This window comes from Leguminivora glycinivorella, chromosome 23 (assembly GCF_023078275.1).
Source record: "Leguminivora glycinivorella isolate SPB_JAAS2020 chromosome 23, LegGlyc_1.1, whole genome shotgun sequence".
NCBI lineage: Eukaryota > Metazoa > Arthropoda > Insecta > Lepidoptera > Tortricidae > Leguminivora > Leguminivora glycinivorella.
Genome location: NC_062993.1, coordinates 4156974 through 4173585, shown reverse-complemented (window position 1 = coordinate 4173585; position 16612 = coordinate 4156974). Strand labels below are relative to the sequence as shown.

The 16612-nt window shown below is 34.5% G+C and overlaps 1 protein-coding gene across 2 annotated transcripts in view; it reads right to left on the bottom strand.

Moving 5' to 3' along the window:
- Positions 1-16612, bottom strand: part of LOC125238252 (facilitated trehalose transporter Tret1-like) — an 88878-nt gene that overhangs the window by 36968 nt on the left and 35298 nt on the right. For both annotated transcript variants that reach the window (XM_048145526.1, XM_048145527.1), the window contains exon 2: positions 12880-13029. In XM_048145526.1, the coding sequence (XP_048001483.1) occupies positions 12880-12988 (109 nt within the window). In that variant the 5' untranslated portion in view covers positions 12989-13029. The remainder of the gene's footprint in view (positions 1-12879; positions 13030-16612) is intronic.

The following is a 16612-nucleotide window of genomic DNA, read 5'->3' as shown; positions in this document are numbered from 1 at the left end:
GTCTTCGGTCATATGTTAAAAGTGTTTTAAATGTTATGTTATAATTTAACATTTTATAGTCAACGTACACAAAATGACTCTAAACATATATTTGATAACCAATTTTAAAACCTCTTGTTCTAAATTGGTTATTTTATTTTATACTAGCTTTTGCCCGCGGCTTCACTCGCGTTAGAAAGAGACAAAAAGTAGCCTATGTCACTGTCTATCCCTTCAACTATCTTCACTTAAAAAATCACGTCAATTCGTCGCTCCGTTTTGCCGTGAAAGACGGACAAACAGACACACACACTTTCCCATTTATAATATTTAGCATGGATCTTAAATGCTGCTCGTAAAAAAGCTAACTAATAATTTTATTTCAAGCGGCTCAGTAAGGTACAGTCGAGTTCATAAATATGCGTACATTTTTTCAAGAGCCAGCCATAGAGGCCATAGAGGAATAAGTAAGGGAAGAGTTATAACTCCATACATCAGTAAATGCGAGTTATTTGTAGTGACATCTATCGTCATTCACTCGTCAATCACGCGCCAACTAGCGTAAATTATCAGTACTGCTACTTGTCAATAGACGTCACGACGAACAAAAAGTCTATTGCTCAACAATTTTTAGCTAATATTACAATAGTATTAATCAGTACTTTGCTTTCAATTACTTCAGCTTAAAATATAAGGTGTAAACTGTTTTAATATTACATTTTTGGCAGACGCAATAGTGTCGGCACCTAGTGTCGAGTAGCAGTACTGATAATTTACGCTAGTTGGCGCGTGATTGACGAGTGAATGACGATAGATGTCACTACAAATAACTCGCATTTACTGATGTATGGAGTTACAACTCTTCCCTTACTTATTCCTCTATGTTATTGCATAGAATTAAGGTGAAGAAATGTACACATATCTATGAACTCGACTGTACTCTGTAGGTCTGTATCCATGTGGATAAAATTCAACTTTCCCATCCGTTTTAAAGAATCAAGAGAGCCTTTACCAGTTGGTGTAGTGAAAAATGTGTTCATCTAAATTGATGATGACTACTTATACACTCTGTTTTTATTGAATTCCGTTAACTTTAAGGGAAGGTTCTTTAGATCAAATACAATTAAATTCTATAAGAAACTAGCGTCTTAACTCTACGGTTATCGAGTTATTAAAAAATTAAGATTTGTTTTGACATGTGCCGTCAATCACTTGACAGTAACTTGAATTTTATTGTTTAAGGGACTTTCACACTAATAAATTCATTTATTATGTATGAAAATGATAAAAAAAATTTTTTTGCGAATTTAACAAAAAGTGTTATACAGGGTGGTTCCTGATAATGAACCTAGTTACGTGTTGAATTTAAGGAAAAACAAAAAAAAACGTTGTAGTTACTGATTTTTTCAAGTTCATTAAAAATATTTTACAATGATTTACTTGAAAATTCATAACACAGTGTCAAGGTTTCAGAAACACTTGTGTCAACATAATATATTTATGTAAATACTAAAGAATACGGGTTGGAGTAGGTACCTTAAATTAAATGTACAAATAAATAAAAATAATATTTAATGTATTTATATTAGTGACGTTACTTTTAAAATTATATTTAATTTTTTGTTATTATTTTAACCCGAATATATGTAATTATTTATTTACAACCTAATAAATGCTTTTTCAAACAATGCTACGTCATATTTATTATTTATTTTCATATCCCAATTTAGTTTCCTTTCATCCCTTTAATTGCCAAGAGTGGCAAACAGACTTGAGCAGTTCCATGTGCATTCCTAACCCGTTTGGGACCACAGGCGCCGTAGCCTAATGGCATTTCTGCGACGCGAAACGCCACCGAAACAGCGCAGAAATGTAGCCTGGCTCTGTCTCTGTCTGTGACAGAGATAGATAGCTACGAAAGAGATATTATCGTGAGCGTTTCGTGAGCGTTTGTGCATTCAGCTACGCACTCATGTGTAAGTTTATGTATGTACCTATGTATACATATACCTAAGTACTATAATCTCAACCATAAACACAATTAAACACCTACTTAATAGCCACATTAATTTTTATCGACAGTTCACACCTAATTTATATGCAAAACATACATACTTATTTACCGCTAAACAGTAGTCTAAGAATATTAACAGCCAGGAAAACAAAGTAGCGACAGGAAAATACATCCTTCCTGGTCTAGAAAATTCTAAGACATCATTATATTCTAAATCAGATGATGCGTAGTCAAATCACGTAATTATTAGTTAGTTAGGTTTCCTTCAAGCTTGTTCTGTCTAAGGTCTACTATTTTTCCGCTAGATATATCTAGGAATAGCGACTTAAAGCATCGTTTCAAACATGCTACAATACAATTCATCTACAGTATAGACGGTTAACCAAATCTTGGCACTAAACAAAGGCGCGAAAATCAAATTTTCTATGGAATTTAAACCTTCGCCCCTATATTTTCAATTAATGTTTAAATGTTATGGCTCGTCGAATGATGAAGGTTTAGGAAGCGCACGTTTTATGCAGACAATTGGCCGGTGAACCCTACATTTTTCAAGCCTTTTTTTAGAACCAAGATATGGTTGGCCGTTTATAAAACATCGTTGCAAACATGATACCTAGGTACAATTCATCTACGGTAACAGTACAGTTTGTTTTGATAGCACAGGGGGGTTACCATGACGTGCTAAAGTCGTTCAGTTTAGGTTGAGAGAGAGGGACGGAGCTATGTAACTGCTATAGAATATCAAATTGTCACTAACATAGGTTAAGTATAGCAATAAGTTACTAATACAATATGGAAATTTATTTCTGAAATAAATGATATTTAATTTAATTTAATTTAGTACGTCATGGTAACCCCCCAGGCTGTAGAAGTAATATTTGATTTGAAACATCATGTAGACATAGACGTTTAATGTGTGAGACTACACTACCACGCTTTGTTTAAAATTCGCTTGACAGTTAGATTAGACCGACTGCAAATTGTAGATTTTTTGACTGATAAGAATTATTTTTATTTAATTGAAAGCATCAAATATACTTTAATTAATAATATTCTGTAATATGTAACCCAACTACCTCTATATGGGGTAGTCATACCAAAGGGTTTCGATTACCGTTTTTACAAAATACTTTTTGGGTTATAGATTTGTAAACAATAAACATTTTTTTGAAGTAAGTTAAGCTTATAATGGCGTAAAACTAATGTAATTTGAATATATTAAAAAAATAATTTCTCCGAAATAAAAATAAAATAAACCGTTATGTATTAACTCGTATCATATCAAAAGTCCAATGACCCTTTATAGTTCGCGTCAATAAGTTATAAGGAAACTAGTTTTCCCTGCAGGAAAACGAATTCGGAACTATCTTGTTTCCTGTTATACTATTAGGCTCGTAATAATTATACTGGACATTTGCATAATTTATTACTTTTATTAGATGTTTGTTATCAGATATGTTTACATAACGGGTTAAGTAGGAAAAGCGTGTTTACTATTACTATGCACGTGCGGAAAATGTGACAGCAATAGTACATTGTGCAACATGGAGCGGAAGTTAAATATTGCAAACGAGAGTAAGTTAGCAAGCCGTCGCGATTTAAAGACTCGAGTTTGCAATATTCTTACGCCCCGAATCACACACATACATACATACAATCACGCCTGTATCCCATGAAGGGGTAGGCAGAGCACATGAAACTACTCTTCAGCGCCATTCCTGGCAAATAAGGAGATTTTCACAATATTTAAAATTTTAATATACTACCTAAAATTTTAAAAAGTGTGAAAATCTCGAAAACCAGGCGACTTTTACTAAACCTAAAAGTCGATTTTCTGGACCAGTATAAGGTGCCCTCTTGGTGGTTAAAAGGTTGTCCATTAATTACCGGGCACCCGGTATATAGTAGGGTCCCCCCACATCTAGCGTCTCGCGAGCGTCGCGTCGGGCCAACTGTATGGGCAAAGCCTGACGCCGCGTCGACGTCGCGTCGACGCGGCGTCTTTTTTCCATACAGTTGGCTCGACGCGACGCTCGCGAGACGCTAGATGTGGGGGGACCCGTAGTGTGACTACTTAAAAACACAAATCAAAATATTTGTTAAAATAATTTGATTTGTTCCCATAGTTATGGATAAAATTTGTTAAAACAATAATGCGGAGTCTTAATGAGTACCAATATGTTTGGTACTCATTAAGACTCCGTGTTATGTGTATTTTTCAGCTGTAGTCAAGGTAATTTAAGTACACATTTTCATCTTATTTCAGTGGATTGTAGTTACAGACCATTATGTTATGCGTATATATTTACGGTACTCGTAATTTGACCGTGAAATTAGTGTTTTTTTACTCAAACGACTCAAATCACAATAGCGTATCATCACCAAACAATTACTGACGACGTCACGTTACAGATGGCACTAGTAATACGGTTCCATGTAATTTTGCTATTAATTTATTTGAATAAAATGTGTATATTATGTAGGTACCTGCACAATTACACAGCTATTAAATTATATTTCTACTAACTAAAGTGGTCGAAATAGTACATTACGATACAAGTGCGTAAAAAAGGAAGTTCGAAACGAGTGGCGATAAATTAAAACACGACCGAAGGGAGTGTTTTAAATCGACACGAGTTACGAATTTCCTTTTCGCACGTGTATCGTACGACGTTTTTCAGTACAGATGAGCCTCCGAAGTTTCGACCTGGCATATAATAAACCACTTCTCGCACTAGTGCGTAAAAAAACGACCATCTGTACTGAAAATATCTTTAATCATAATAATCAAACTCATTTTGAAGCAATTTCAAAATGTAGACAATATTAGTCTAAACAAACTAGTTATACACAGACAAAAGGGATTTATATTTACTCATTGTCAAAAGGGTTATCAATTCAGTTTAATGTTTTTGGTCGTATTATTTTCATGTTTATAACATCCAAACTCCGTCACGCTTGAAGACGCAAAGATCAAAAATAGCACAATAATCAATGTACTTAACTAGGAAATTAGACACTGATTGAATTTAAAAATTGTTACTATAGTTATAGTTTTGAATTGGTTTTGAAACGACTGACGAAATATCTAAATCATAGCAATAATTTTCAATCATATCAAAACAGTCGAAATGAAGCGTCTGGTTGAGGTAACTGGTGACCGAAGAGCTGGCGACTTCCTCGCACAACGTATCAGCATTGCGATACAGCGAGGAAATGTCGCCAGTATCCTTGGTACAAAGCCGCATGGGCCTATTTAAGACATTTAGATTTAGATTTCTTTATTGGTAAATTTATAACAAAATTTACAGGTCAACAAAAATTAGTACATTACAATGTGTAATATAATTCATAATACAAACAATTTCAATACCCTTAGTTACAGTGTTACAACCAGAATAACATAATTATATAAGTAGGTACATAGGTATTATTGATTTTCGGGACAACGACTCCTTTTGAGGAATTCGTTGATGTTATAATAAGCAGACTCTAATAACAATTTTTTGAGTTTGCTTATAAATATAGCATCGGAAGGTGATTCTTTTATGTCAGTAGGTACACAGTTGTATAGATTAGGGCCGACAACGTCCAGCTAGCTTTTAAGTAACTAAGACTAACGTTTCTTATACAGGGTGGCTCATTCAAATCGGTCAGTATGGGAAAGTCTGAAACTATAAGACATACAAAGATCTGTTCTTAGAAACCATGTCATCGATTTTAATAAAAATAATAACTGCATTCAAACATTTGAAATAAATGTACCCAGCTGGGGAATCAAACCCGGTTGTTTTAAAAAAATAAACTTACACTTTTTCTATTTAAATATCGATTGTGTAGGTCTAAAGCAGTAAATGTCTCTATGAAACATGATGTCGAAAATGAATAGAGTGCATTGTTTTCTCATAATTTAATTTATTTTAGTAGATGTTCGAACTGTTCGAAGTGATCACCGTTACAATATTCAACAAGAACATCTACTTTATTTTTCAAATGTATGAATGCAGTTTTTCTTATTATTAAAACCGATGACATATTTCCTAAGAACAGATCTTCGCATGTCTTATAGTTTTAGACTTTCCCATACTGACCGATTTGAATCAACCACCCTGTATACTTATGTAAGTATGTTCATGTACTTCAGTCGAAAACGTAACAAATATTTATATTTGGATCGGGTATTAAATTATGTTTAGCGGAAGTAGCCTGTAATTTTCATGAACAAATTTATGGTCATAAAAAAAAATTTTGTTTTAAGTGTAGTAAGTGAAGAAGAGTTTTTTTGGCAAATTGGCCAAATTACTTGATGTAATATGGCTGCGCATTATTTAGGAATACTTTTTGATAAAATTTTCCACAAAACAAAATTTAACCTCTTGTGTGCCGAGATTATGTTTTTCACATTTATGCTTTTCTCGTACGCGGATTCCGCCAACAAAATGGTGCTTCCGCTGGATGTTATAAATGTTGTATAACATTAATAACAGCTTAACAGCCCAGTGTGGAAGCAAAAAAAAATCTTTCTCATTCTTAACTTTTCAAAATTTGACGATACTTCAATTTTAACATAATATCTGTAACTTTAAATTTGCACTGCATAACCAATACATATACAGTGAAAACTGGATAAGTGGAATCGCAAGGGACCGGCTGTTTTGTTCCGCTTATCCAGGTTTTCCATTTATCCAGTTTTAAGAATAAGAATAAGAATAAGAATAAGAATGTTTTATTGCCTTATACATACAATTATTAAAAAACTATTACAGTTACAACAAGATGAGTTATATCTATTAATATAGTGAGTAAAAATACATGCAGAGATAATTTTTTGTTTTGGGCAAAGGGTTTCGGTCTCAGCGTGTGCCGGGACAAGATGCCCGGCGCTGGTTTTCAGACCGATCCCAGACTAAGGACGGTCGGAGAAAATTACAAAGAAAGTAGGTACAATTGCGCTCATAATTGGGTATACATAACAATTCATTAGTGCTACTACTATTATCCTATGTGACATCAGCGATTTTGCCATACAAATTTAAAAAAGAAAATAACAATCAAAATAAAAAATAAAAATTAAAGAGAAAATTATAAATTAAATCACATTTACATCAACGAAATTTCCAAAGAGTAGGCATCTAAAAATGGAACAGTATAAGTATAATGACGTATTAAATAAATAAATAAATAAATAAATAAATATTATAGGACATTCTTACACAGATTGACTGAGACCCACGGTAAGCTCAAGAAGGCTTGTGTTGTGGGTACTCAGACAACGATATATATAATATATAAATACTTATATACATAGGAAACATCCATGACTCAGGAACAAATATCTGTGCTCATCACACAAATAAATGCCCTTACCGGGATTCGAACCCGGGACCGCGACATGAATGGACAGATGCAATTATCTTTGTTTGCCGGCGTTGATGTGTGAATGTGTGTGTGTGTGTGTGTGTGTGTGTGTGTGTGTGTGTGTGTGTGTGTGTGTGTGTGTGTGTGCGTGCGTGCGTGCGTGCGTGCGTGTGTGTGTGTGTGTGTGTGTGTGCGTGCGTGCGTGTGCATTTGTTTGTGTTGTATATTTGTCACTTACAATGTTGGGGATTCCCATCGATCAGCGGTCAGCATCAGCGAGGGAACAATCCACTCTGCTTAACCAGGTTCAAATAAAATCCAATTAACCAGGTTCAAATAAAACGTCTTCTCACTTATAGAGGCTCTCGCTAATAGAGGTTGTCGATGCTAGTAATGTCGCTTATAGAGGTCACGTACAGTCAGCTGCAGAGAAAAGGAGATCCCCTGCCATACAAATTTCTATGTAAGGGGGTCTACTTTTCTCCGCAGCTGACTTTACATGCTATTAGAGCAGGCGCTAAGTCGGGAAAACTAAATATATCTTTTATTTAATATACATGTAGATATAAATTAACAAAAAATAGGTTTAATCCTGATTTCTAAAAGCAATCAAAATAATCCACAGTACTGTTCTACAAAAACAATATCTTTCCTTTGTTATGAAGTAACTTATATTTAAACAAAATCACTTCTAATATTTATTTATGCAAGAAACCAGTATGGTTAAAGAAATCAATATACCGATTGTACTTTAATGAAAAAATTCGATTTTTCAAATTTATCCCGAAGAGATAAACACTTGATTGTGTGCTTAGGCATTACTTATCTAACAGCACGGCACCGCAACGCAGCTAAAACCAAACTGAAATATGTGTAATCTCATCCAAAATATATAGCTAAAACATAAACCAATTTTCCACTCATAGAGGTTGCGGAGACGACTACTTCCAGTTGCAGAGGTAAAAATAAGAAATTTCCGAAAAAATGGATTCCACTTTTAGAGGTCCCAAAATTCCACTTATAGAGGTAATTCGCTGTTAAGGGACCGGGACCGAGAACTTAGGTCCACTTAAAGAGGTTTTCCACTTACCCAGGTGCCACTTATCCAGTTTCCACTGTAATTATATCTGTTATTCTGACGAAACATAATAAAAATATTCCCCGTGTGTGACGTTTTGGTTAACTGATTATACTATCGCATAAATTACTAAGATTCCACAAATATGTAAGCTGAAATCAGCGTTCCACCATTGTCTTATCAAATAATTCAATTAAGTATTATGTTGTACCAAATTCAATTAATTGTGATAACTTTTGCCCTTCAGTTTATCTATACAATGTTATTTTTACTAATGTCTATCTACGCAACATTAAATGAGGAAAAATCTGTATTAAAGGACACGTCTTATTAATTTATAATAACATGTGTTCAAAAAGAGTTGTACTGTATTGCAATACTAGAATGTAGTGTGAAACGCATAAGTATTATTTTATGATTGACTCTCAATAAATGCATAAAAATGTGATGTGATAACCTCACGTTACAAATATCAACCAAGAAATATTTTATGACTTTCAAGCGCCCGAATTCGTCATTCGAAAATCTGAGGAATATCATGAAATGCAGAATTTGTCTCTGGTCAGTGTTTTTCTGACTGGCTGGAGCTGACCTCTGGTGTCCCACAGGGTGGTATATTGTCTCCTCTTCTGTTCTCCATTTTTATTAATTTAATTACACGTAGCCTTAGCTGTTCTTACCACCTGTATGCTGATGACTTGCAACTCTATACGCAAGCGAGTATTAATGATATCGGGTGTGCAATCTCCAAAATAAACGATAATCTTAACCGCATCTCTATTTGGTCCCGTGATTTCGGAATTGCCGTTAACCCCACTAAATGCCAAGCGATTGTTTTGGGAAGCCCCCGCTTGCTTGCGTCAACAGATCTGGCTCATATTTCACCGATCCTCTTCGAGAACACGTTGATCCCTCTGTCAACACAGGTTAAAAATCTCGGTCTCATTATTGACAGTGGTTTGACATGGGAGCCTCTCGTAACAGACATTAGTAAGAAGGTGACAAACATATTACGGGCGCTTTACCGACACAAAAATTTCTTACCGGTCAGCACTAAAACGCTTCTCGTACAGTCGCTGATACTGCCAATTATTGACTACGCTGATGTATGTTGCACCAACATTACACAAGCCTCGCTGTCCAAGCTTGATCGTCTCCTAAATAACTGTATAAGATTCGTTTTTAATCTTCGCAAATATGACCATGTCTCCGCTTTTCGCCGTAAACTTAATTGGCTCCCAATTCGTGAACGTAGGTCATTGCGAATCTTGTGTGCTCTTTATTCGATCCTATTTGACCCAGCTGCGCCCAATTATCTCAGGACCAACTTTCAGTTCGTAGCGGCTCGGCCGGGTTGTGAGCTGCGTCCTTCTCGTGCGCTGAAACTGGCTGTCCTCCCTCATCGCACTGGATTCTTGTCCAACTCGTTCAGCTGTCAGGCAATTCGTCTATGGAATGCCCTCCCTCTGCCTATCAGGCAAGCTCAGAGTAAACTCTCTTTTAAAAGCAAGTTGCGTAAGCACTTATTTGCAAACATTCGAAATTAAAGTCTACTTGATGTCTCGCACTAGGTACATTTATTTATTTATGTATGTGTATTTTATTTATATATTTGTATTATACTAATATATATGTAGGTTTATTTATTGTATTTGTGTATGTTTATTTTATAATAGTAGGTATCGACTTGTATTTAATCATTACAATCTCATACTGGCTTTATAATATTGTGCACCAAACTAACTATCTCTGTTTTGCCCAATGGTTGACTGGTAGAGAATGCCTTAAGGCGTTAAGTCCGCCATTTGTACTTTTTATTGATAATTTGTGCAATAAAGTTTAAATAAATAAATAAATAAAATAAATTTGTACAAGCGTTAGGATAAATAGAAAATTAAGCAGGGGCTTTCTTAACTTCTCAGTGGTAAAGGGGAAAGTGATAGGGATAGTTATGGATTCGTCATGGGATAGTAAATCAATTATTATTGGTTGGTAATGGGATCATCAAACTGTAGTCATGGGGTAGTTCATGGATTGATCATAGAGTTCTTCACGTGGCATTATTAAAGAGGTTGAATAATTATTAATTTTGACTTTTATATTATTCAGTTACGAATATTTTCAAAATGGAATCATGGTGGTTCATGAAGTCTTAATACTGTCACGGCCGTACCCCAGACAGATTGCATGTACTGAAAGTTTATTGGTATAGATAGTAACAGTGGGTTACAGTAAACAATGAGTAATTTATTCGTAGCCTAATGAGCAAGCGGGGTCAGTAATGTGAACTGTCAACGTACTTCTTATAGTGCACTGTGTTAACTAATTAATTAGTTGATACGCTAATTTTTCACGCCATATGCTAAATACCTCAATATAAATATATTACAAAATAAGGTTATCAAAAATAAAAAAAGGGATGTAGTGGATTAGTGTATGTTCACTTGTTCAGTAGGTACTAGGTACTTTGCATTCTTTTGACGGAATTTTGAATATACATATTTCTAATTTTGCCGAACTTATTGCAATCTTATTGCAAAGGAAGTAATGTATCTATAGGTACGTAAGAATAATATTTTGCAAGTGGAGTATTATTAATTTAATAAATCATTTGCTATTTTGTGTGTGGACGAAAACTAGCATAAGTTGTAGATAGACGCAAAAGGTTGCCTTCTTTCCACATATTTTTTTCTATTGACAAAGTCAAATCAAAACTCTATATTTTATTGTATATATATATATACATATGTTCCATAGTGTACAATACATTGCTAGGGGGCTTGCACGGGGACTTTATCTATACAATAAAGTTCAACTAAGTCAATCAATTTACTTTAAAAGAAAAGTCAACTAACATTTCCATCGAACCAGTGATTTGAAGCATTAACATGTGTGACTTTAATCGCGTTATATAATCCTTGATACCGCTGTAATGTATTGATAACTTGCACAGATAAGTATATGAACTTAGCAATCATTCACATGCTATCGTTTTCAATTAATTTATAAAATTGAAGACGAATATAGGTAATTAATTGAAATACGGTTGTACTCACGTTATTATATCGCTATTGCTGCGACATAACTAATAACGTGAGTACAACCGTATTTCAATTAATTATTTGAATATGTCTCACGGAAGTTTAACGTGTACGAATATAGGTATTTTAAATGTCATAGGTAAGGTCATTTTGATAATTTTCTTCCACGTACTTACACTAGGTTTCGTCCACACATAAAATAGCTTATTATTTTTTTTTTTTGTAATCTGCTACTTGCGAAGTATCATTTTTATATTGTTTTGAACAATAAGTAGGTACCCATTGCAATAAGTGCGCCAAAAAAGGTTTTATATTTAAAATTTCGTCAATTGGACGCATACTAGAGTGGTGGACGGAAACTAACCCTATTTGCAAGCGGAGTTGGTACCCCTTTGGATCTAGATGTAGGTTCGAATCCCGCGTCAGCACAGTTCATATTTTTATTTTCATATACATCTGTATTTTACAATAAAATTCGTAGATTGAATTCAAGGTTTTATTTTATGAATATAATATTCGTGGTAAATTTGTAACACTCAGAATTTACACTGATTTACGACATAGTAAAAAAGGCGCGAATTATAAAAGTCTGTAAGATCTTGCCAAAGTTTCATTTTGAATTTGTAATCCTGGTATTTTGATCTGGTTGTTATTTAGACTATAACATTCATTTCATATTAGCTCACTTTTTTATGTATTAACATTATTCTTGACGACCGGTCTGGCTCAGTTGGTAGTGACCCTGCCTGCTAAGCCTCCTGGGTTCGAAACCCGGTAACAGCATTTATTTGTGTGATGAACACAGATATTTGTTCCTGAGTCATGGATGTTTTCTATGTATATAAGTATGTATTTATCTATTTAAGTATGTATATCGTCGCTTAACACCCATAGTATAAGCTTTGCTTAGTTTGGGGCTAAGTTGATCTGTGTAAGGTGTCACCAATATTTATTTATTATTATTTTATTATTAATTTCTACGCATTTATCAGTAAAAATGGGTAACCGTTTCATCCGTATAACACAGTAAAGTATGCAGCAGTCACGTACATAAATATTGTTGTTATTCAATGTAATTATTTGGAGTTTAGTTACTTTGTGGTGTTTACCTTTGCATAAAACTAAGCTTGGTTTTAAATGCGCACATAATTACTAAATTAGGTATTTATTTACTTCAAAAAGTGTCGCTCAGTTTTTCACTTATGCAATCCGCATCATTCCTTAATGCTCGTTTTAATGAAATAATTTCTGTTCTTGAAAGTCTTACTTACAACCAAAACTTTTTACCAAAACCTCTTTTCACTTCTCTATCCACACTTCACACTGGCCACATCCCCGAAACCAGAAAAAAAAAAACACTTCATTCAAACTCCGAATGTTTACAATTTCAAATTTGGAACGGTACGTACCGACTCCAGCGATGACGTACTGCCGCCACAATTGTCCCTTCTCCATGGTTGGTCGGTTGCTGACTGGCGCGCCGGGCACCGGATCGTATGAATAAGTTCGCTCTGCCATACGTCACGGCACGTCACTATACGTGCAGGCCCGGTTGATAGCTGTAAGGAATATTTTATTAAAAAATGCAAATTATAACTACCTATGTTTATGCAAAAATACTACCTATTTTAAGCTAAGATACGGACATGAGGATTTCCTGTCACAAGAGATGTCAGTCTGTCAAACAACTTTGTTAGGCGCGGAATCAAATTGTCTTTGGGTCCTACTATTTTAAAATTGTCGCGTTTTCTACTGACGAAAATTGCTTGTCAGACTATAAAACTTTTAGTGTTAGAAAGGTTTTTGAGACAGTGAAGAATTATTATAATAGTTAATATTAATAGTTTTATTTCTTTTGGTAACATTGCATCTTTCGTGCAGGCGTCCATAGGTTACGGTGACCGCTTTCCATCAGGCGGACCGTATACCTGTTTGCCACCGACGTGGTATAAAAAAGTAAACGTAAGGTATAAAAAAGTAAAAGTAAACGTGGTATAAGGAAATCACTAGAGAAAGGAGCAAAATTCAAATTTTCTATGAGGCAATAAACATTCGTGCCTTCGTTTTTTTAGAGACAGTCAAGCAAATATAGGCAATATTGTGAAAAGGCGGTGTATTTGAAAAATTTAGGGGCTAAGGTTTCGTTCATAGAAAATTTGAATTTCGCGCCTTTTTCGTGACAAGTTTTTCTCGACAGTCTATAAATTTGACGCTTTTTCTTGTGATGACAACGGAGTGTATCTTTGGAACGATATATTTTAATGACGATTGTGAACAACTCCGTACATACATATAAATACATTTGAATTTATGGACTTGCATCAAACCACTGGAAACTGCCAAAGTTTATAATATTGTCTTCGGTTACCGCGATAGTTACTCATGAAATAAAACTATGGAAACGGATTAAATCGCGTATAATGAATTTAAAAATACATCCCGACGTTTCGACGTATGAAGAAGATGTCCCAATTCCTGAGGCCTGTGAAATGTCAAACTCCTCTACAAAGCGCGGGAGTGTACAGGCTAGACTGTGAGTGCGGGCTGTCATATGTGGGACAGACGAAACGAAGCATTTCCACACGGGTGAAGGAACACATAGCGGATGTCAAGCACCGTCGGCAAAGGTCTGCAGTCTCTGAACATATCATGGATAAAGTTCATCATGCTATAAAGTTTGACAAGCCTCTGGTTCTCGCTAAGGAGAAGCGATATATACCCAGAATGTTGCGAGAGGCCATTGAGATCAAGAAATATCCAAACTTTAATAGAGAGGATGGCTTTACTTTACCACCGGCTTGGGATCCAGTAGTACATCTGATAATGGAACAAGCACGACGAAGGCTGTGAGGCATTTGTGTTGTATGGTGTTGGACATTTGCAGTTTGTTTCTTTGTCAATTTTGTGTAGATTAATTGGTTAATTATTTTTTAACAGAGTAATGGTAAATTTTTTTTTTTTTATTTATTTATTTTTTTTTTTTTTGAATATTGTATAACTGGCTTTATTAATAGTGTGTGAACCTGCCTTAGAAATCTATATTATTTGTGGTCATGGTTCGTTAATATTTCTTGTAAGTGGGTAGCTTTTGCACATTTTAATTTTTCCTCAGTCACCCGTTGACCACGAACGCTGTAAAGAGTTCGAAACGTCGGGATGTATTTTTAAATTCATTATACGCGATTTAATCCGTTTCCATAGTTTTATTTCATGCCAAAGTTTACTTTACAAAGCATTAAACAGCATAGCATCCACAATCCATAATTTATTGCGAATGCTTACTTTGTAGGTATAAATATTTATTTATTCGTTACAAGAATAGATTAAATTATTCATGACAAGAAATCAAGAAAATAGCTTATCTATACTAATATTATAAATGGGAAAGTGTGTGTGTCTGTTTGTTTGTCCGTCTTTCACGGCAAAACGGGTAACAAATTGATGTGGTTTTTTAAGTAGAGATAGTTGAAGGAACGGAGAGTGACATAGGCTACTTTTTGTCTCTTTCTAACCCTCCACTTCACTAAAATGGAGGGTGGAAGTCTGTATGGAGCATTCCGAAATTTTCGAAAAAAGCCGCGGGAAAAGGCTAGTATAGTAACTTATAAATTAGTAATTCTAATGCTTTCTTAATTTCCGTTTTAATAGAGACCCTTTATTATTATTATTATGAGCCTATTGTGTCCCACTGCTGGGCAAAGGCCTCCCCCCTCTTTTTCCATTCCTCTCGGTTTACCCCTCGGTTTAGAGACCCTTTGGTTTTTATAAAATGATTAATTTACAAAAAATAACGTAAATGTTCCATAGTTGGTCAATTGATCAAGATGAGAAGGGTAATATTTATTTATAAAAATGTAAATTTCGTGTTTCATTTTATTTTACTCACATAGTTGACAAACTATATTCTCACGCAGGAAAAAAAATCGATAATCATTTATTTTTTAATTTGTTGATTAATCGATTTAACTTTAGTTTTAACCTAGTCTGTCTATCATAATTACAAATGGAAAGTAATTTTTACAGTTTCTATAGTACCTGCTATTAATAGAATAAGTGAAAGATAAAAAAAGATGAAATCTTGAGTGTTTCATAGATTTCAAGCCTACCGAAATTTATCGCGAATTTAAAACAGAAATTCACGCCTTCATGTCAAAATCAGATATAATTGTCATTTCGATAAAAATCAATAAAATCGATCAAATTTTATCTATTAGGTATCACTATCAGACGACGACGACATGGTGGCATATTATCAATCAGATATCGAATTATATAATATAAATATTTTTTTTAAAGGTTGAAAAGGTTACACGTGAATACGAGATAAATTCACTATTGAACTTCCAAACTCAACGGACAAATATATATTTTTATGACAAATTATAACTTTATCTACTCGTATTCCGCGAAAATAAATTCTTAAAACCGGCCTTATCCAACAGTAAAACAAAAACATGACTAACAGCCTAAAAAGGCTCGATGTCATAAAAATTAAAATACAATGTGTCATCTTCTATATAATTTTTAATTGTCTATGCGCCTCCATTACACTCATTATGGCCTATTCTTGTCTATAGATCTATTGTTATTAAACTATTGCTTAAGTCTCGCATTTAAAAAGAGATGAATGGAACGAATGATGAATGAAAAGAATTTCTTACATACATACATACATACATACAACATACAATCACGCCTGTATCCCATAAAGGAGTAGGCAGAACACATGAAACTACTAAAGCTTCAGTGCCACTCTTGGCAAATAAGGCGTTGAAAGAAAACGAAACTGTGACATTGCAGTGACAGGTTGCCAGCCTCTCGCCTACGCCACAATTTAACCCATATCCCATAGTCGCCTTCTACGACACCCACGGGAAGAAAAGGGGTGGTGAAATTCTTAACCCGTCACCACACAGGCCAATTTCTTACATATTTATATTATTTATGTTTTAATGAAAAAGAAATAAGAACTGTAATCTCGGGTCTAGATAAAAATGAATGACTGCGGTAATTGTGGGTTAAGTACGGTACTACTGACATTTGTATTGGGTTACATGCTATTTGTATTTTTTTCTATTCCAGAACTGTTATTCGTCATTTACAGGGTCGTGCATAGATCGTTAAAACCCTACATAAAGATGC